Source organism: Oncorhynchus kisutch, unplaced genomic scaffold, assembly GCF_002021735.2.
Source record: "Oncorhynchus kisutch isolate 150728-3 unplaced genomic scaffold, Okis_V2 Okis03b-Okis08b_hom, whole genome shotgun sequence".
Lineage (NCBI taxonomy): Eukaryota > Metazoa > Chordata > Actinopteri > Salmoniformes > Salmonidae > Oncorhynchus > Oncorhynchus kisutch.
Window position 1 is genome coordinate 15,538,075 of NW_022261980.1, and position 22,508 is coordinate 15,560,582.

Consider the following 22,508-nt stretch of genomic DNA (forward strand, 5'->3'; position numbering starts at 1 on the left):
AGGGAGGGAGGGAGGGAGAGACAGGAGGAGGGAGGGAGGGAGGGAGAGACAGGAGGAGGGAGGGAGGGAGGGAGAGACAGGAGGAGGGAGGGAGGGAGGGAGAGACAGGAGGAGGGAGGGAGGGAGGGAGAGACAGGAGGAGGGAGGGAGGGAGGGAGAGACAGGAGGAGGGAGGGAGGGACAGGAGGAGGGAGGGAGGGAGAGGAGGTGGGAGGGGGAAATAGACAAAACCAGGAGGGAGGGAGGGAGAGACAGGAGGAGGGAGGGAGAGACAGGAGGAGGGAGGGAGGGAGGGAGAGACAGGAGGAGGGAGGGAGAGAGAAACAAGAGGAGGGAGGGAGGGAGGGAGGGAGAGAGAGACAGGAGGAGGGAGGGAGGGAGAGACAGGAGGAGGGAGGGAGGGAGAGACAGGAGGAGGGAGGGAGGGAGAGACAGGAGGAGGGAGGGAGGGAGAGACAGGAGGAGGGAGGGAGGGAGAGACAGGAGGAGGGAGGGAGGGGGAGAGAGGGGGAGGGGGAGGGGAGAGAGGAGGGAGGGAGAGACAGGAGAGGGAGGGAGGGAGAGACAGGAGGAGGGAGGGAGGGAGAGACAGGAGGAGGGAGAGGGAGAGAGAGACAGGAGGAGGGAGAGAGGGAGAGGGAGAGGACAGGAGGAGGGAGGGAGGGAGAGACAGGAGGAGGGAGAGAGGGAGAGGGAGAGACAGGAGGAGGGAGGGAGGGAGAGACAGGAGGAGGGAGAGACAGGAGGAGGGAGAGACAGGAGGAGGGAGAGACAGGAGGAGGAGGGAGAGAGAGGAGGAGGGAGGGGGGGGAGGGGGAGAGAGGAGGGAGGGAGGGGAGAGAGGAGGGAGGGAGGGGGAGAGAGGAGGGAGGGAGGGGGAGAGAGGAGGAGGGAGGGGGAGAGAGGAGGGAGGGAGGGAGAGACAGGAGGAGGGAGGGAGGGAGGGAGAGACAGGAGGAGGGAGGGAGGGAGGGAGAGACAGGAGGAGGGAGGGAGGGAGGGAGAGAGAGACAGGAGGAGGGAGGGAGGGAGAGGAGGAGGGAGGGAGGGAGAGGAGGAGGGAGGGGGAAATAGACAAAACCAGGAGGGAGGGAGGGAGAGGAGGAAGAGGAGGGAGGGAGGGAGAGACAGAGAGGGAGAGAGGGAGGGAGAGACAGGAGGAGGGAGGGAGGGAGAGACAGGAGGAGGGAGGGAGGGAGAGACAGGAGGAGGGAGAGACAGGAGGAGGGAGAGACAGGAGGAGGGAGGGAGAGAGAGGAGGAGGGAGGGGGAGAGAGGGAGAGAGGAGGGAGGAGGGAGGGAGGGAGGGAGGGAGGGAGGGAGGGAGGGAGGGAGGGAGGGAGGGAGGGAGGGAGAGAGAGAGAGGAGGAGGGAGGGAGGGGGAGAGAGGAGGGGGAGGGGGAGAGAGGAGGGAGGGAGAGAGGAGGGAGGGAGGGAGAGACAGGAGGAGGGAGGGAGGGAGAGACAGGAGGAGGGAGGGAGGGAGAGAGAGACAGGAGGAGGGAGAGAGGGAGAGACAGGAGGAGGGAGAGAGGGAGAGAGGGAGAGGGAGAGACAGGAGGAGGGAGGGAGGGAGAGACAGGAGGAGGGAGAGAGGGAGAGGGAGAGACAGGAGGAGGGAGGGAGGGAGAGACAGGAGGAGGGAGAGACAGGAGGAGGGAGGGAGGGAGAGACAGGAGGAGGGAGAGACAGGAGGAGGGAGAGACAGGAGGAGGGAGGGAGAGAGAGGAGGAGGGAGGGGGAGAGAGGAGGGAGGGAGGGGGAGAGAGGAGGGAGGGAGGGGGAGAGAGGAGGGAGGGAGGGGGAGAGAGGAGGAGGGAGGGGGAGAGAGGAGGGAGGGAGGGAGAGACAGGAGGAGGGAGGGAGGGAGGGAGAGACAGGAGGAGGGAGGGAGGGAGGGAGAGAGAGACAGGAGGAGGGAGGGAGGGAGAGGAGGAGGGAGGGAGGGAGAGGAGGAGGGAGGGGGAAATAGACAAAACCAGGAGGGAGGGAGGGAGAGGAGGGAGAGACAGGAGGAGGGAGAGACAGGAGGAGGGAGGGGGAGAGAGGGAGAGAGAGGAGGGAGGGAGGGGGAGAGAGGAGGGAGGGAGGGGGAGAGAGGAGGGAGGGAGGGGGAGAGAGGAGGGGGGAGGGAGAGAGAGGAGGGAGGGAGGGGAGAGAGGAGGGAGGGAGGGGGAGAGAGGAGGGAGGGAGGGGGAGAGAGGAGGGAGGGAGGGGGAGAGAGGAGGGGGGGGGGGGAGAGAGGAGGGAGGGAGAGAGAGGAGGGAGGGAGGGAGAGGAGGAGGGAGGGAGAGAGAGGAGGGAGGGAGGGAGAGGAGGAGGGAGAGAGAGAGAGAGGAGGGAGAGAGAGAGAGGAGGGAGAGATAGAGGAGGGAGGGAGAGAGAGAGAGAGAGAGAGAGAGAGAGAGAGAGATAGAGGAGGGAGGGAGAGAGAGAGAGAGAGGAGGGAGGGAGGGAGGGAGGGAGGGAGGGAGGGAGGGAGGGAGGGAGGGAGGGAGGGAGAGAGGAGGGAGAGAGAGAGAGGAGAGAGAGAGAGAGGGAGGGAGGGAGGGAGGGAGGGAGGGAGGGAGGGAGGGAGGGAGGGAGGGAGGGAGGAGGAGAGAGACAGAGTTCAGAAACAGGTCCATGGGGAGAACCCTCCACAAAACCCCCCGTTGACCTGGTTTGTAAACCCCAGTAGTGTACTGTAGATCCTGGCTACAACAGATAGTATACAAACCTCCATCTGTGCTTGTTGCCGGGCCAACGTGATGTTGAAGACATCCAGGCTCTTCTCCAGGTCCTGTATCTGCTTCTCTTGGTCCTCTCGGAGTTTACCCTGTGTTGTCAGTAGTTTGGCCTTGTAGGCTGCCCTGTAGGTCTTCAGAGTGTGGCGGTGCTTCCTGATGTTGGCCCACGACCACATCTGGTTGAAACGTCTGATGTGAACGTCCAGGATGCTGTTCATACTGTACTTCCACCTGGAAACAGCGCCACACTATCGTTAAGGTGCTGACATGGAGATCAGTGGGCATGGTTCCCGTCGTATAAAACCTCAAGCCTAAGTTAAATTACACGGTGAAACTCCCAACACAACATTCTCCTAACAACATGTCTGCAGGTATACATCCTTCAATTACGATTTTTCAACAACAACAAATCAGAAAAGTTCAAATTGTTTTGACACCATCCTGATAAAAAGATTTCATGAAGAACATTGACTAGTACTGCTCATTAGAATGTATGGTTGGTTGGCTGACTGACTGGTTGGCTGACTGACTTGCTGGTTGACTGGTTGGCTGACTGAATGGTTGGCTGACTGACTGGTTGGCTGGCTGACTGGTTGGCTGGCTGACTGGTTGACTGACTGGTTGGCTGACTGGCTGGTTGGTTGGCTGGCTGGTTGGTTGGCTGGCTGGTTAACTGGCTGGATGGTTGACTGGCTGGCTGGCTGGTTGACTGGCTGACTGGTTGACTGGTTGACTGGCTGGCTGGCTGACTGGTTGACTGGCTGGCTGGTTGACTGACTTGCTGGTTGACTGGTTGGCTGACTGAATGGTTGGCTGACTGACTGGTTGGCTGGCTGACTGGTTGACTGGCTGACTGGCTGGCTGGTTGACTGACTTGCTGGTTGAATGGTTGGCTGACTGAATGGTTGGCTGACTGACTGGTTGGCTGGCTGACTGGCTGGCTAACTGGTTGGCTGGCTGACTGGTTGACTGACTGGTTGGCTGACTGGCTGGTTGGTTGGCTGGCTGGTTGGTTGGCTGGCTGGTTGGTTGGCTGGCTGGTTAACTGGCTGGATGGTTGACTGGCTGGCTGGCTGGCTGGCTGGCTGGCTGGCTGGTTGACTGACTGGCTGGCTGACTGGCTGGCTGACTGGCTGGCTGGTTGACTGGCTGGCTGGTTGGTTGGCTGGCTGGTTGGTTGGCTGGCTGGTTAACTGGCTGGATGGTTGACTGGCTGGCTGGCTGGCTGGCTGGCTGGTTGACTGACTGGCTGGCTGACTGGCTGGCTGACTGACTGGCTGGTTGACTGGCTGGTCGACTGGCTGGCTGGTCGACTGGCTGGCTGGTTGACTGGCTGGCTGCCTGGTTGACTGGCTGGCTGGTTGACTGGCTGGCTGGCTGGCTGGTTGACTGGCTGGCTGGTTGACTGGCTGGCTGGTTGACTGGCTGGCTGGTTGACTGGCTGGCTGGTTGACTGGTTGACTGGCTGGCTGGTTGACTGGTTGACTGGTTGGTTGACTGGCTGGCTGGTTGACTGGTTGACTGGCTGGATGGTTGACTGGCTGGCTGGTTGACTTGCTGGCTGGTTTGCTGGTTGACTGGTTGACTGGCTGGCTGGTTGACTGACTGGTTGACTGACTGACTTACCAGTGCTTGGCATTTGTGTGTACAGGTACATCAGGTCTGAACTTCCTGTAGGGTCCATTCTTCACCATACAGTCTATAGACTCTAGCAGGTCCACCATGGTTAGGTACTGAACAGGAAGAGACAAGATGATATCAGTCTATAGACTCTAGCAGGTCCACCATGGTTAGGTACTGAACAGGAAGAGACAAGATGATATCAGTCTATAGACTCTAGCAGGTCCACCATGGTTAGGTACTGAACAGGAAGAGACAAGATGATATCAGTCTATAGACTCTAGCAGGTCCACCATGGTTAGGTACTGAACAGGAAGAGACAAGATGATATCAGTCTATAGACTCTAGCAGGTCCACCATGGTTAGGTACTGAACAGGAAGAGACAACATGATATCAGTCTATAGACTCTAGCAGGTCCACCATGGTTAGGTACTGAACAGGAAGAGACAACATGATATCAGTCTATAGACTCTAAACAGACGCCTCACAAGTCCTCAACTGACAGCTTCATTAAATAGTACCCTCAGGCAGAGTTCCTCTGTCCAGTCTCAACGTCAACAGTGAAGAGGCGACTCCGGGATGCTGGCCTTCTAGGCAGAGTTCCTCTGTCCAGTCTCAACGTCAACAGTGAAGAGGCGACTCCGGGATGCTGGCCTTCTAGGCAGAGTTCCTCTGTCCAGTCTCAACGTCAACAGTGAAGAGGCGACTCCGGGATGCTGGCCTTCTAGGCAGAGTTCCTCTGTCCAGTCTCAACGTCAACAGTGAAGAGGCGACTCCGGGATGCTGGCCTTCTAGGCAGAGTTCCTCTGTCCAGTCTCAACGTCAACAGTGAAGAGGCGACTCCGGGATGCTGGCCTTCTAGGCAGAGTTCCTCTGTCCAGTCTCAACGTCAACAGTGAAGAGGCGACTCCGGGATGCTGGCCTTCTAGGCAGAGTTCCTCTGTCCAGTCTCAACGTCAACAGTGAAGAGACGACTCCGGGATGCTGGCCTTCTAGGCAGAGTTCCTCTGTCCAGTCTCAACGTCAACAGTGAAGAGGCGACTCCGGGATGCTGGCCTTCTAGGCAGAGTTCCTCTGTCCAGTCTCAACGTCAACAGTGAAGAGGTGACTCCGGGATGCTGGCCTTCTAGGCAGAGTTCCTCTGTCCAGTCTCAACGTCAACAGTGAAGAGACGACTCCGGGATGCTGGCCTTCTAGGCAGAGTTCCTCTGTCCAGTCTCAACGTCAACAGTGAAGAGGCGACTCCGGGATGCTGGCCTTCTAGGCAGAGTTCCTCTGTCCAGTCTCAACGTCAACAGTGAAGAGGTGACTCCGGGATGCTGGCCTTCTAGGCAGAGTTCCTCAGTCCAGTGTCTGTGTTCTTTTGCCCATCTTAATCTTTTCTTTTTATTGGCCAGTCTGAGATATGGATTTTTTTTCCAACTCTGCCTTGAAGGCCAGCATCCCAGAGTCGCCTCTTCACTGTTGACGTTGAGACCGGTGTTTTGCCAGTACTATTTAATGAAGCTGCCAATTGAGAACTTGTGAGGCGTCTGTTTCTCAAACTAGACACTCTAATGTACTTGTCCTCTTGCTCAGTTGTGCACCGGGGCCTCCCACTCCTCTTTCTATTCTGGTTAGGGCCAGTTTGCTCTGTTCTGTGAAGGGTGTAGTACACAGCGTTGTATAAGATCTTCAGTTTCTTTCTATTTCACATAGATGCTCTGATACAGATGCTCAGTCAGTCCATTCAACTAGGTTTTAGTAGGACAAAATAAGCACATAGATGCTCTGATACAGATGCTCAGTCAGTCCATTCAACTAGGTTTTAGTAGGACAAAATAAGCACATAGATGCTCTGATACAGATGCTCTGCCAGTCCATTCAACTAGGTTTTAGTAGGACAAAATAAGCACATAGATGCTCTGATACAGATGCTCAGTCAGTCCATTCAACTAGGTTTTAGTAGGACAAAATAAGCACATAGATGCTCTGATACAGATGCTCAGTCAGTCCATTCAACTAGGTTTTAGTAGGACAAAACGAGCACATAGATGCTCTGATACAGATGCTCAGTCAGTCCATTCAACTAGGTTGAAGAAGGACAAAACAAGCACATTATCAACAACAGGAAGTAAAGCCTTCAAGTCAGCAGAATCACCGCCAGGAAGGTTTGATCAGCTATGTTCTAAGTTGGCGTGTGTCTGTGTGTGTGTGTGTGTGTGTGTGTGTGTGTGTGTGTGTGTGTGTCTGTGTGTGTGTGTGTGTGTGTGTGTGTGTGTGTGTGTGTGTGTGTGTGTGTGTGTGTGTGTGTGTGTGTGTGTGTGTGTGTGTGTGTGTGTACCTGTGGTCTGGTCATCTCTACTGCTACATTCTGAACCTCCAGATACAGGCTGGCTTTGGGAGACTTCAGCTCAATCTCAGCACTTGGGTTGATTACCATTTTAGCAGAGGCAAAGATGGGTTTGAAAACTAGATGGGGGGGGGGAAGAGAGAAAGAAAGAGAAAGTGTGAGAGAGAGAGAGAGAGAGAGAGACAGAGAGAGAGAGAAAGTGAGAGTGAGAGAGAGAGAGAGAGAGCAACATCCTATGAATTCTACTTCAATATGAGACCAGCATCGTGATGGATCATTCGCCCCTCCAACTTCTAGGGTCGGTTAGACTAGACACCGTGCTCATTGGAGAATCTCTAATGAAAGTGCTCCTTAGTCCAGGATTAGCATTCATCTCAATTCTAGAGACAGACACACACAAGACGCTCAGAGACAGACAGTCACAAGACGCTCAGAGACAGACAGTCACAAGACGCTCAGAGACAGACAGACACAAGACGCTCAGAGACAGACACAGACACAAGACGCTCAGAGACAGACAGACAGACAGACACAAGACGCTCAGAGACAGACAGACACAAGACGCTCAGAGACAGACAGACAGACACAAGACGCTCAGAGACAGACAGACAGACAGACACAAGACGCTCAGAGACAGACAGACAGACAGACACAAGACGCTCAGAGACAGACAGACAGACAGACACAAGACGCTCAGAGACAGACAGACACAAGACGCTCAGAGACAGACAGACAGACACAAGACGCTCAGAGACAGACAGACACAAGACGCTCAGAGACAGACAGACACAAGACGCTCAGAGACAGACAGTCACAAGACGCTCAGAGACAGACAGAGTGAGAACAGAGACAGACAGTCACAAGACGCTCAGAGACAGACAGTCACAAGACGTTCAGAGACAGACAGTCACAAGACGTTCAGAGACAGACAGACACAAGACGCTCAGAGACAGACAGTCACAAGACGCTCAGAGACAGACAGTCACAAGACGCTCAGAGACAGACACACACAAGACGCTCAGAGACAGACACACACAAGACGCTCAGAGACAGACACACACAAGACGCTCAGAGACAGACACACACAAGACGCTCAGAGACAGACACACACAAGACGCTCAGAGACAGACACACAGAGACAGACAGACACAAGACGCTCAGAGACAGACAGACACAAGACGCTCAGAGACAGACAGACACAAGACGCTCAGAGACAGACAGACACAAGACGCTCAGAGACAGACACAAGACGCTCAGAGACAGACACAAGACGCTCAGAGACAGACACAAGACGCTCAGAGACAGACACAAGACGCTCAGAGACAGACACAAGACGCTCAGAGACAGACAGTCACAAGACGTTCAGAGACAGACAGACACAAGACGTTCAGAGACAGACAGACACAAGACGTTCAGAGACAGACAGACAGAGAGAACAGAGACAGACAGACACAAGACGTTCAGAGACAGACAGACAGAGAGAACAGAGACAGACAGAGAGAACAGAGACAGACAGAGAGAACAGAGACAGACAGAGAGAACAGAGACAGACCGACAGAGAGAACAGAGACAGACCGACAGAGAGAACAGAGACAGACAGACAGAGAGAACAGAGACAGACAGACACAAGACGTTCAGAGACAGACTGATAGAGAGAACTGTACACTCAGCCAGTCAGTATACACTCAGCCAGTCAGTATACACTCAGCCAGTCAGTATACACTCAGCCAGTCAGTATACACTCAGCCAGTCAGTATACACTCAGCCAGTCAGTATACACTCAGCCAGTCAGTATACACTCAGCCAGTCAGTATACACTCAGCCAGTCAGTATACACTCAGCCAGTATACATGTGTACTAGGTTTCACAGAGAGGATAAGATAAAAGGATCCAACATTTAAAAGCAACATTGGTTTCCTCTCCTGGATTGGCTGGCTGGTTGCCATGGAGAGTCAAACGAAAACTTAAATTTAAAAAAATGGATTGATGGAAGGACACCTGTCGCTGTCTTTTGTAATGGAAAGTGTCTGTGTGTGTGTGTGGTGTGTGTGGTGTGTGTGGTGTGTGTAGTGTGAGGTGTGTGGTGTGGTGTGAGTGTGTGGTGTGTGTGGTGTGTGGTGTGGTGTGTGTGTGGTGTGTGTGGTGTGTGTGGTGTGTGTAGTGTGTGGTGTGTGTAGTGTGTGGTGTGTGTAGTGTGTGGTGTGTGTAGTGTGCGGTGTGTGTAGTGTGCGGTGTGTGTAGTGTGCGGTGTGTGTGTAGTGTGTGGTGTGTGTAGTGTGTGGTGTGAGTGTGTGGTGTGTGGTGTGTGTGGTGTGTGTAGTGTGAGTGTGTGGTGTGTGTGGTGTGTGTAGTGTGTGGTGTGTGTAGTGTGTGTAGTGTGTGGTGTGTGTAGTGTGTGGTGTGTGTAGTGTGTGTAGTGTGTGGTGTGTGTAGTGTGTGGTGTGTGGTGTGTAGTGTGTGTGTGTGTGGTGTGTGTGGTGTGGTGTGAGTGTGGTGTGTGAGTGTGGTGTGTGTGTGTGGTGTGTGGTGTGTGTGTGTGTGGTGTGTGTGTGTGGTGTGTGTGTAGTGTGTGGTGTGTAGTGTGTGGTGTGTGTAGTGTGTGTAGTGTGTGGTGTGTGTGTAGTGTGTGTAGTGTGTGGTGTGTGTAGTGTGTGGTGTGTGGTGTGTGGTGTGTAGTGTGTGTGTGTGTGGTGTGTGTGGTGTGGTGTGAGTGTGGTGTGTGAGTGTGGTGTGTGTGTGTGGTGTGTGGTGTGTGTGTGTGTGGTGTGTGTGTGTGGTGTGTGTGGTGTGTGGTGTGTAGTGTGTGGTGTGTGTGTGTGTGTAGTGTGTGGTGTGTGGTGTGTAGTGTGTGGTGTGTGTAGTGTGTGGTGTGTGGTGTGTAGTGTGTGGTGTGTGTAGTGTGTAGTGTGTGTAGTGTGTAGTGTGGTGTGTGGTGTGTGTAGTGTGTAGTGTGTGGTGTGTGTAGTGTGTAGTGTGGTGTGTAGTGTGGTGTGTGGTGTGTGGTGTGTGGTGTGTGGTGTGTGGTGTGTGTGGTGTGTAGTGTGTAGTGTGTAGTGTGGTGTGAGTGTGTAGTGTGTGTGGTGTGTAGTGTGTGTAGTGTGTAGTGTGTAGTGTGTGTGGTGTGTAGTGTGTGTGTAGTGTGTGGTGTGTGTGGTGTGTGTGGTGTGTAGTGTGTAGTGTGTAGTGTGGTGTGAGTGTGTAGTGTGTGTGGTGTGTGTGGTGTGGTGTGTGGTGTGTGTAGTGTGTGTAGTGTGTAGTGTATAGTGTGTGGTGTGTAGTGTGTAGTGTGTAGTGTGTAGTGTGTAGTGTGTAGTGTGTGGTGTGTGGTGTGTGGTGTGTGTGGTGTGTAGTGTGTGGTGTGTGGTGTGTGGTGTGTGTGGTGTGTAGTGTGTAGTGTGGTGTGAGTGTGTAGTGTGTGTGGTGTGTGTGGTGTGGTGTGTGGTGTGTGGTGTGTAGTGTGTGTAGTGTGTGTAGTGTGTGGTGTGTAGTGTGTAGTGTATAGTGTGTGGTGTGTAGTGTGTAGTGTGTAGTGTGTAGTGTGTGGTGTGTGGTGTGTGTGGTGTGTAGTGTGTAGTGTGTAGTGTGTAGTGTGTGTGTGTGGTGTGTGTAGTGTGTGGTGTGTGTGGTGTGTGTAGTGTGTAGTGTGTAGTGTGTGGTGTGTGGTGTGTAGTGTGTAGTGTGTGTAGTGTGTGTTACCCATGATACATACTATATTGGTAGTCTTTGATCTCTTGGTCCTTCGTACTGATGCCGTCCTTCAGCTGTGGTGTGTGGTGTGTGGTGTGTGTAGTGTGTAGTGTGTGGTGTGTAGTGTAGTGTGTAGTGTGTAGTGTGTAGTGTGTGGTGTGTGGTGTGTGGTGTGTAGTGTGTAGTGTGTAGTGTGTAGTGTGTGGTGTGTGTAGTGTGTAGTGTGTGTAGTGTGTGGTGTGTGTAGTGTGTGGTGTGTAGTGTGTGTAGTGTGTAGTGTGTGGTGTGTGTAGTGTGTAGTGTGTGTAGTGTGTGTAGTGTGTGTAGTGTGTAGTGTGTGGTGTGTAGTGTGTAGTGTGTAGTGTGTGGTGTGTGTAGTGTGCGGTGTGTGTAGTGTGTGGTGTGTGTGGTGTGTAGTGTGTGGTGTGTGTGGTGTGTAGTGTGTGGTGTGTAGTGTGTGGTGTGTGTAGTGTGCGGTGTGTGTAGTGTGTGGTGTGTGTAGTGTGTAGTGTGTGTAGTGTGTGTAGTGTGTGGTGTGTGTAGTGTGTGGTGTGTGTAGTGTGTGGTGTGTGTAGTGTGTGGTGTGTGTAGTGTGTGGTGTGTGTAGTGTGTGTAGTGTGTGGTGTGTAGTGTGTGTAGTGTGTAGTGTGTGGTGTGTGGTGTGTAGTGTGTGGTGTGTGTGTAGTGTGTAGTGTGTAGTGTGTAGTGTGTAGTGTGTGGTGTGGTGTGTGTGGTGTGTGTAGTGTGTGGTGTGTAGTGTGTAGTGTGTGGTGTGTGGTGTGTAACCCATGATACATACTATATTGGTAGTCTTTGATCTCTTGGTCCTTCGTACTGATGCCGTCCTTCAGCTGTGGTGTGTGTGTGTGGTGTGTGTAGTGTGTGGTGTGTAGTGTGTGGTGTGTAGTGTGTAGTGTGTAGTGTGTAGTGTGTGTTACCCATGATACATACTATATTGGTAGTCTTTGATCTCTTGGTCCTTCGTACTGATGCCGTCCTTCAGCTGTGGTGTGGTGTGTGTAGTGTGTGGTGTGTGTAGTGTGTGGTGTGTGTAGTGTGTAGTGTGGTGTGTGTGGTGTGTAGTGTGTAGTGTGTGGTGTGTGTGGTGTGTGTGTGGTGTGTGTGGTGTGTGTGGTGTGGTGTGTGTGGTGTGTGTAGTGTGTGTAGTGTGGTGTGTGTGGTGTGTGTAGTGTGTGTTACCCATGATACATACTATATTGGTAGTCTTTGATCTCTTGGTCCTTCGTACTGATGCCGTCCTTCAGCTGTGGTGTGGTGTGTGTGTGGTGTGTGGTGTGTGTAGTGTGTAGTGTGTAGTGTGTGGTGTGTAGTGTGTGTAGTGTGTAGTGTGTGTAGTGTGTAGTGTGTGTAGTGTGTAGTGTGTGGTGTGTAGTGTGTGTAGTGTGTGTGGTGTGTGTAGTGTGTGGTGTGTAGTGTGTAGTGTGTAGTGTGTGTAGGGTGTAGTGTGTAGTGTGTAGTGTGTAGTGTGTGGTGTGTAGTGTGTGGTGTGTGTAGTGTGTGTAGTGTGTAGTGTGTGGTGTGTGTAGTGTGTAGTGTATAGTGTGTGGTGTGTAGTGTGTAGTGTGTAGTGTGTGTAGTGTGTGTTACCCATGATACATACTATATTGGTAGTCTTTGATCTCTTGGTCCTTCGTACTGATGCCGTCCTTCAGCTGTGGTGTGTGTAGTGTGTGGTGTGTAGTGTGTAGTGTGTGGTGTGTGGTGTGTGTGTGTGTGTGTGTAGTGTGTAGTGTGTGGTGTGTGGTGTGTGTGGTGTGTGTGGTGTGTAGTGTGTAGTGTATAGTGTGTGGTGTGTAGTGTGTAGTGTATAGTGTGTGGTGTGTAGTGTGTAGTGTGTAGTGTGTGGTGTGTAGTGTGTAGTGTATAGTGTGTGGTGTGTAGTGTGTAGTGTGTAGTGTGTGGTGTGTGTAGTGTGTGTTACCCATGGTACATACTATATTGGTAGTCTTTGATCTCTTGGTCCTTCGTACTGATGCCGTCCTTCAGCTGTGGTGTGTGGTGTGTGTGGTGTGTGTAGTGTGTGGTGTGTGTAGTGTGGTGTGTGTGTAGTGTGTGTTACCCATGATACATACTATATTGGTAGTCTTTGATCTCTTGGTCCTTCGTACTGATGCCGTCCTTCAGCTGTGGTGTGTGTAGTGTGTGGTGTGTGTAGTGTGTGGTGTGTGTGGTGTGTGTTACCCATGATACATACTATATTGGTAGTCTTTGATCTCTTGGTCCTTCGTACTGATGCCGTCCTTCAGCTGTGGTGTGTGTGGTGTGTGGTGTGTAGTGTGTAGTGTGTAGTGTGTGTGGTGTGTGTTACCCATGATACATACTATATTGGTAGTCTTTGATCTCTTGGTCCTTCGTACTGATGCCGTCCTTCAGCTGTGGTGTGTGTGGTGTGTAGTGTGTGTTACCCATGATACATACTATATTGGTAGTCTTTGATCTCTTGGTCCTTCGTACTGATGCCGTCCTTCAGCTGTGGTGTGTGTAGTGTGTGGTGTGTGTAGTGTGTGGTGTGTGTAGTGTGGTGTGTGTGTAGTGTGTAGTGTGTGGTGTGTGTTACCCATGATACATACTATATTGGTAGTCTTTGATCTCTTGGTCCTTCGTACTGATGCCGTCCTTCAGCTTTTCCTGGACAGACACAAAGACAAGGAAGAGGATAATAAATCACACAGACATGACTCTGGTCTTCTGTAGCTCAGTCGGTAGAGCATCGTGCTTGCAACGCCAGGGGTGTGGGTTCGATTCCCGGGAACACCCATAAGTAAAACCTATGTATGTAAAACTGTAAGATGCATTGGATAAAAAGTTAATGCCAAATGGCATATATTATTATATTATGACAAAGTATCTAAGATGGAAATATCTGTAGGATCAAGCCGACGCGTATCTAAGATATTTAGAGATTCAGTTTAAATACTGATGAAACAGTACGGCAGGCTGTGTTTTATAACATCATTTGGAGAGTGGAGAGTGGAGAGGTATTATAGATCCCTGTATGAGGTACTACAACAACACTGACAGTGTTAACCTCTAACCTCTCCTCCCTCATTATATTATAGATCCCTGTATGAGGTACTACAACAACACTGACAGTGTTAACCTCTAACCTCTCCTCCCTCATTATATTATAGATCCCTGTATGAGGTACTACAACAACACTGACAGTGTTAACCTCTCCTCCCTCATTATATTATAGATCCCTGTATGAGGTACTACAACAACACTGACAGTGTTAACCTCTCCTCCCTCATTATATTATAGATCCCTGTATGAGGTACTACAACAACACTGACAGTGTTAACCTCTCCTCCCTCATTATATTATAGATCCCTGTATGAGGTACTACAACAACACTGACGGTGTTAACCTCTCTAACCTCTCCTCCCTCATTATATTATAGATCCCTGTATGAGGTACTACAACAACACTGACAGTGTTAACCTCTCCTCCCTCATTATATTATAGATCCCTGTATGAGGTACTACAACAACACTGACAGTGTTAACCTCTCCTCCCTCATTATATTATAGATCCCTGTATGAGGTACTACAACAACACTGACAGTGTTAACCTCTCCTCCCTCATTATATTATAGATCCCTGTATGAGGTACTACAACAACACTGACAGTGTTAACCTCTCCTCCCTCATTATATTATAGATCCCTGTATGAGGTACTACAACAACACTGACAGTGTTAACCTCTCCTCCCTCATTATATTATAGATCCCTGTATGAGGTACTACAACAACACTGACAGTGTTAACCTCTCCTCCCTCATTATATTATAGATCCCTGTATGAGGTACTACAACAACACTGACAGTGTTAACCTCTCCTCCCTCATTATATTATAGATCCCTGTATGAGGTACTACAACAACACTGACAGTGTTAACCTCTCCTCCCTCATTATATTATAGATCCCTGTATGAGGTACTACAACAACACTGACGGTGTTAACCTCTCTAACCTCTCCTCCCTCATTATATTATAGATCCCTGTATGAGGTACTACAACAACACTGACAGTGTTAACCTCTCCCCCCTCATTATATTATAGATCCCTGTATGAGGTACTACAACAACACTGACAGTGTTAACCTCTCCTCCCTCAAGATATTATAGATCCCTGTAAGAGGATCTACAACAACACTGACGGTGTTAACCTCTCTAAACTCTCCTCCCTCATTATATTATAGATCCCTGTATAAGGTACTACAACAACACTGACAGTGCTAACCTCTCCTCCCTCATTATATTATAGATCCCTGTAAGAGGATCTACAACAACACTGACGGTGTTAACCTCTCTAACCTCTCCTCCCTCATTATATTATAGATCCCTGTATGAGGTACTACAACAACACTGACGGTGTTAACCTCTCTAACCTCTCCTCCCTCATTATATTATATATCCCTGTATGAGGTACTACAACAACACTGACGGTGTTAACCTCTCTAACCTCTCCTCCCTCATTATATTATAGATCCCTGTATGAGGTACTACAACAACACTGACGGTGTTAACCTCTCTAACCTCTCCTCCCTCATTATATTATATATCCCTGTATGAGGTACTACAACAACACTGACAGTGTTAACCTCTCCTCCCTTATTATATTATAGATCCCTGTATGAGGTACTACAACAACACTGACGGTGTTAACCTCTCTAACCTCATTATATTATAGATCCCTGTATGAGGTACTACAACAACACTGACGGTGTTAACCTCTCTAACCTCTCCTCCCTCATTATATTATAGATCCCTGTATGAGGTACTACAACACTGAGTGTTAACCTCTCCTCCCTCATTATATTATAGATCCCTGTATGAGGAACTACAACAACACTGACGGTGTTAACCTCTCTAACCTCATTATCTTTTCACACGCTCTCCTTCTCCTTTCCTATTTTATAGACATTTGCATTTTCCTCAATAAACCCTGCAGATCATTAATCCAACACACCAGATACAGTGTCCCACTGAACAACAGGCATTAATTAACCTACTGTAGACAGAACCAGGACTCTGAATACAAACTGAACAGACATTAATTAACCTACTGTAGACAGAACCAGGACTCTGAATACAAACTGGACATTAATTAACCTACTGTAGACAGAATCAGGACTGTGAATACAAACTGAACAGACATTAATTAACCTACTGTAGACAGAACCAGGACTCTGAATACAAACTGAACAGACATTAATTAACCTACTGTAGACAGAACCAGGACCCTGAATACAAACTGGACATTAATTAACCTACTGTAGACAGAACCAGGACTCTGAATACAAACTGGACATTAATTAACCTACTGTAGACAGAACCAGGACTCTGAATACAAACTGAACAGACATTAATTAACCTACTGTAGACAGAACCAGGACTCTGAATACAAACTGAACAGACATGAATTAACCTACTGTTGACAGAACCAGGACTCTGAATACAAACTGAACAGACATTAATTAACCTACTGTAGACAGAACCAGGACTCTGAATACAAACTGAACAGACATTAATTAACCTACTGTAGACAGAACCAGGACTCTGAATACAAACTGAACAGACATTAATTAACCTACTGTAGACAGAACCAGGACTCTGAATACAAACTGAACAGACATTAATTAACCTACTGTAGACAGAACCAGGACTCTGAATACAAACTGAACAGACATTAATTAACCTACTGTAGACAGAACCAGGACTCTGAATACAAACTGAACAGACATTAATTAACCTACTGTAGACAGAACCAGGACTCTGAATACAAACTGAACAGACATTAATTAACCTACTGTAGACAGAACCAGGACTCTGAATACAAACTGAACAGACATTAATTAACCTACTGTAGACAGAACCAGGACTCTGAATACAAACTGAACAGACATTAATTAACCTACTGTAGACAGAACCAGGACTCTGAATACAAACTGAACAGACATTAATTAACCTACTGTAGACAGAACCAGGACTCTGAATACAAACTGAACAGACATTAATTAACCTACTGTAGACAGAACCAGGACTCTGAATACAAACTGAACAGACATTAATTAACCTACTGTAGACAGAACCAGGACTCTGAATACAAACTGAACAGACATTAATTAACCTACTGTAGACAGAACCAGGACTCTGAATACAAACTGGACAGACATTAATTAACCTACTGTTGTTATCACTGGATGGTCCGCTGGAATATTTAATTACAAGGCTGATTATGGACCAGAGTCTGTGTTCACATTGTCTCGTCTTGCGTCACAATACTGATTTCCTAACTCCCCTGTGTGTTCTATGTGTGTGTGTGTGTGTGTGTGTGTGTTCTGTCGGGGTAATTGTAATACAGGAGGGGTTATGCAATATGTATTAATAGCTACTACGGCTGTGAGAGCAAACACACCATGTCCACATGAGGAACAGATGGCTGGACGCACCTGGGCCATACCTGGGACACGTGAGAGGAAAACTGGATGTTCCTGATTGGGACGGAGTTCCCTATCAGTCTGTACAACACGGAGCTATGAGGATCATTATGTTCACTGACTGGACCTCTAATAAACTAATCAACCAATCACTGACTAGATCTCTAATAAACTAATCAACCAATCACTGAATGGACCTCTAATAAAACTAATCAACCAATCACTGAATGGATCTCAAATAAACTAATCACTGAATGGAGCTCTAATAAACTAATCAACCAATCACTGAATGGATCTCAAATAAACTAATCACTGAATGGAGCTCTAATAAACGAATCAACCAATCACTGACTGGACCTCTAATAAACTAATCAACCAATCACTGAATGGAGCTCTAATAAACTATCAACCAATCACTGAATGGATCTCAAATAAACTAATCAACCAATCAAATGCTTTTTATAAAGCCCTTTTTACATCATCAGTTGTCCCAAAGTGGCACAGCGAGACCCAGCCGAACACCAACCCATCTAAGGTGTTTTATTTTCAGCCGTGTGGCTGGATGGATGCAGTGCTACTCTGATTCAGACATGAGAATAGCTGACGGAAACACTGACTTAGTTACACTTCATTCCAAATGAGAGAACGCCAGACGGCTACGTCACACACACACACACCACACACACACACACAACCACACATACAACCACACATACAACCACACACAACCACACACACACACACACACACACACACACACACACACACACCTCGTAATAATGCTTCTCAACCTGAGGCAACTACCAGCCAGCGCCAATTATGCTGTCTGCAGAGCTGAGGAAAGAAATTGATCCGTTTATCCCTGATGTGCCTGTGTTTACTCTGCATGACCAGCAACAGTACACACAGAGACCTGAGCAGTCCATGTTTACTCTGCATGACCAGCAACAGTACACACAGAGACCTGAGCAGTCCATGTTTACTCTGCATGACCAGCAACAGTACACACAGAGACCTGAGCAGTCCATGTTTACTCTGCATGACCAGCAACAGTACACACAGAGACCTGAGCAGTCCATGTTTACTCTGCATGACCAGCAACAGTACACACAGAGACCTGAGCAGTCCATGTTTACTCTGCATGACCAGCAACAGTACACACAGAGACCTGAGCAGTCCAACACATACCTAGGGAAGACTTGAGCAGTCCATCACAGATGACACACACCTAGGGAACAAGACCTGAGCAGTCCATCACAGATAACACACACCTAGAGAAGACCTGAGCAGTCCATCACAGATAACACACACCTAGGGAAGACCTGATCCCAGGTAAGGGATTCATCAGTCATGAGGACAATATGATCAGACCACACCCCACTGGAGACAATATGATCAGACCACACCACACCGGAGACAATATGATCAGACCACACCACATGATCAGACCACACCACACTGGAGACAATATGATCAGACCACACCACACCACATGATCAGACCACACCACACTGGAGAGAATATGATCAGACCACACCACACTGGAGACAATATGATCAGATCACACCACACTGGAGACAATATGATCAGACCACACCACACTGGAGACAATATGACCAGACCACACTGGAGACAATATGACCAGACCACACTGGAGACAATATGACCAGACCACACTGGAGACAATATGACCAGACCACACTGGAGACAATATGACCAGACCACACTGGAGACAATATGACCAGACCACACTGGAGACAATATGACCAGACCACACTGGAGACAATATGACCAGACCACACTGGAGACAATATGATCAGATCACACTGGAGACAATATATGTTCTTGATAAAGACAGAGAGGTCCATTACCACCATCTCTTCCTGATAAAGACAGTGAGGGTCATTACCACTATCTCTTCCTGATAAACAGAGGTTCATTACCACTATCTCTTCCTAATAAAGACCAACAATTCATGACGACTATCTCTTCCTGATAAACACAGAGGCTCATTACCACTATCTCTTCCTGATAAACAGAGGTTCATTACCACTATCTCTTCCTAATAAAGACCAACAATTCATGACGACTATCTCTTCCTGATAAACACAGAGGCTCATTACCACTATCTCTTCCTGATAAACACAGAGGCTCATTACCACTATCTCTTCCTAATAAACACAGAGGCTCATTACCACTATCTCTTCCTGATAAAGACAGAGAGGTCCATTACCACTATCTCTTCCTGATAAAGACAGAGAGGTTCATTACCACTATCTCTTCCTGATAAAGACAGACAGGTCCATTACCACTATCTCTTCCTGATAAAGACAGAGAGGCTCATTACCACTATCTCTTCCTAATAAACACAGAGGCTCATTACCACTATCTCTTCCTAATAAACACAGAGGTCCATTACCACTATCTCTTCCTGATAAAGACAGAGAGGTTCATTACCACTATCTCTTCCTGATAAAGACAGACAGGTTAATTACCAGTATCTCTTCCCAGGAGCCTTTATAGAAGATGGGACTGTTGACGTTCCAGTAGGCACACAGACATTCCAAACGGCCCAGCTGGAAACAGAGAGAGGACAGGAAGTCAACAGAGAGAGGACAGGAAGTCAACAGAGAGAGGACAGGAAGTCAACAGAGAGAGGACAGGAAGTCAACAGAGAGAGGACAGGAAGTCAACAGAGAGAGGACAGGAAGTCAACAGAGAGAGGACAGGAAGTCAACTGGGCACGGGGTCATATCAACAATGTCACCCCAACGTTACAAATCAACAACATACAGCACAGCTTTGCCCTGAAATCTGTCCGGCCTTCCATGAATGAGCTGTATGAGCTACAGACTATGTTACTACAGTGGCAGTGTTACCTTGGAGCAGAATGACAAGCGATCATAACAACATCAACATGTATTCATTTAACGCTCCCCAAACCGGCTGTTACCTTGTAGATGATCCTGGCTGCCTCGTTCAGAATACACGACTTCCAGTTCTCATCGGTCGTCTACAAACAAAATCACAAGACAAAATTAACGAGCAGAATGACTGATATCGGAAAGACTCGTCACATCTTGTCAACCAGTGTGTGTGTGTGTGTGTGTGTGTACCTGTAGACTCAGCTCAGCCAGGGTGACTCCCATAGAGAGGGGCTGCTGGGGGTCTAATATCTGGAACACACAAACCACAGAGACAATCACACAACTTCCCATAATGCACTGGGAGACAGGAAGTACTAGGAAAGGATGTGAGGAAATGAGACAAGGAGAGATGACGAAAACAGACAAGAAGAGTAAGTGAGGGAGGTAATGAGACAAGGAGAGAAGAGGTGAGGAAAGGAGACTAGGAGATGAGGTGAGGAAATGAGATGAGGGAAAAGAGACAAGGAGAGGAGGTGAGGAGAGGAGTTGAGGAAAGGAGACAAGGATATGAGGTGAGGAGGGAAAAAAAAGAGAGGTGAGGAAAGGAGACTAGGAGATGAGGTGAGGAAATGAGATGAGAGAAAAGAGACAAGGAGAGGAGGTGAGGAGAGGAGTTGAGGAAAGGAGACAAGGATATGAGGTGAGGAGGAAAAAAAGAGGTGAGGAAAGGAGATGAGGAAAGAAGACAATGAAAGGAGGTGAGGAAAGGAAATAGGAGAGGTGAGGAAAGGAGACAAAGAGAGAGGAAGCTGTGAGAGGAGGAGTATTGTCCCCCAGCTCTAGAAACTAACATCGTCCTCATATCTGATATGGATGCTGGTAATCTTGACTTGCAGGTTCTTGATGACTTGTGTGGCCAGCTTCTCAGCAAACGTGTCCTTCTTCTCATCTTTCTGAGGCTTTTCTGAAATGACCAGAACAAGCTACTCAGGCAGCTGATCATGACCAGAACAAGCTACTCAGGCAGCTGATCATGACCAGAACAAGCTACTCAGGCAGCTGATCATGACCAGAACAAGCTACTCAGGCAGCTGATCATGACCAGAACAAGCTACTCAGGCAGCTGATAATGACCAGAACAAGCTACTCAGGCAGCTGATAATGACCAGAACAAGCTACTCAGGCAGCTGATAATGACCAGAACAAGCTACTCAGGCAGCTGATAATGACCAGAACAAGCTACTCAGGCAGCTGATAATGACCAGAACAAGCTACTCAGGCAGCAGATAATGACCAGAACAAGCTACTCAGGCAGCATATAATGACCAGAACAAGCTACTCAGGCAGCTGATCATGTGTACTGGCTGAAATCCACGCAAGTCATTGGAAGATTTAAGAGAATGTATTTTGGTCAAAACTACTGTCACAACACACAATCACATTGACGATCACAATCACTCAACACACGTAACCCACCTTGTTTGTTTTCACGGCGTTTTAAAGACTTTGGACTCTTAAAGCCTTTTTTGTGTTTTTTAATCTTAAAGCCTTGATGATTCACGCAGCATTAAGAGAGGAAGAGCTGTTAGTGGATAGTCAGTGCAACAGTGACATGACAACCTGGTGATCAGAGCATGCAGAATAGGTTGAAGACAAAGAAAACAACAGTGACAACCTGGTGATCAGAGCATGCAGAATAGGTTGAAGACAAAGATAACAACAGTGACAACCTGGTGATCAGAGCATGCAGAATAGGTTGAAGACAAAGATAACAACAGTGACAACCTGGTGATCAGAGCATGCAGAATAGGTTGAAGACAAAGATAACAACAGTGACAACCAGACATCAGAGCATGCAGAATAGGTTGAAGACAAAGATAACAAGTGACAACCAGACATCAGAGCATGCAGAATAGGTTGAAGACAAAGATAACAACAGTGACAACCAGACATCAGAGCATGCGGAATAGGTTGAAGACAACGAAAACAACAGTGACAACCAGACATCAGAGCATGCAGAATAGGTTGAAGACAAAGATGACAACAGTGACAACCAGACATCAGAGCATGCAGAATAGGTTGAAGACAAAGATAACAACAGTGACAACCAGACATCAGAATAGGTTGAAGACAAAGATAACAGTGACAACCAGACATCAGAGCATGCAGAATAGGTTGAAGACAAAGAGAACAACAGTGACAACCAGACATCAGAGCATGCAGAATAGGTTGAAGACAAAGAGAACAACAGTGACAACCAGACATCAGAACATGCAGAATAGGTTGAAGACAAAGAAACAACAGTGACAACCAGACATCAGAATAGGTTGAAGACAAAGATAACAACAGTGACAACCAGACATCAGAACATGCAGAATAGGTTGAAGACAAAGTAAACAGTGACAACCAGACATCAGAATAGGTTGAAGACAAAGAAAACAACAGTGACAACCAGACATCAGAACATGCAGAATAGGTTGAAGACAAAGAAAACAACAGTGACAACCAGACATCAGAGCATGCAGAATAGGTTGAAGACAAAGAGAACAAGTGACAACCAGACATCAGAGCATGCAGAATAGGTTGAAGACAAAGATAACAACAGTGACAACCAGACATCAGAGCAGGTTGCCTGACAGAACCTAATGCCTGGCTGGTCCACTACAGAACAGAACCTAATGCCTGGCTGGTCCACTACAGAACAGAACCTAATGCCTGACTGGTCCACTACAGAACAGAAGAGAACCGAATGCCTGGCTGGTCCACTACAGTATAAAACCTAATGCCTGACTGGTCCACTACAGAACAGAAC

At 48.5% G+C, this 22,508-nt stretch overlaps 1 protein-coding gene across 1 annotated transcript in view; it reads right to left on the bottom strand.

Moving 5' to 3' along the window:
- LOC109876910 (vacuolar protein sorting-associated protein 13C-like) overlaps positions 1-22,508 on the bottom strand; it is a 225,678-nt gene that overhangs the window by 176,313 nt on the left and 26,857 nt on the right. The window contains 9 exon segments of the mRNA XM_031812890.1: positions 2,720-2,960; positions 4,356-4,462; positions 6,674-6,801; positions 12,961-13,018; positions 19,325-19,405; positions 19,783-19,842; positions 19,946-20,005; positions 20,548-20,660; positions 21,173-21,244. Coding sequence (XP_031668750.1) covers positions 2,720-2,960; positions 4,356-4,462; positions 6,674-6,801; positions 12,961-13,018; positions 19,325-19,405; positions 19,783-19,842; positions 19,946-20,005; positions 20,548-20,660; positions 21,173-21,244 — 920 coding nt within the window.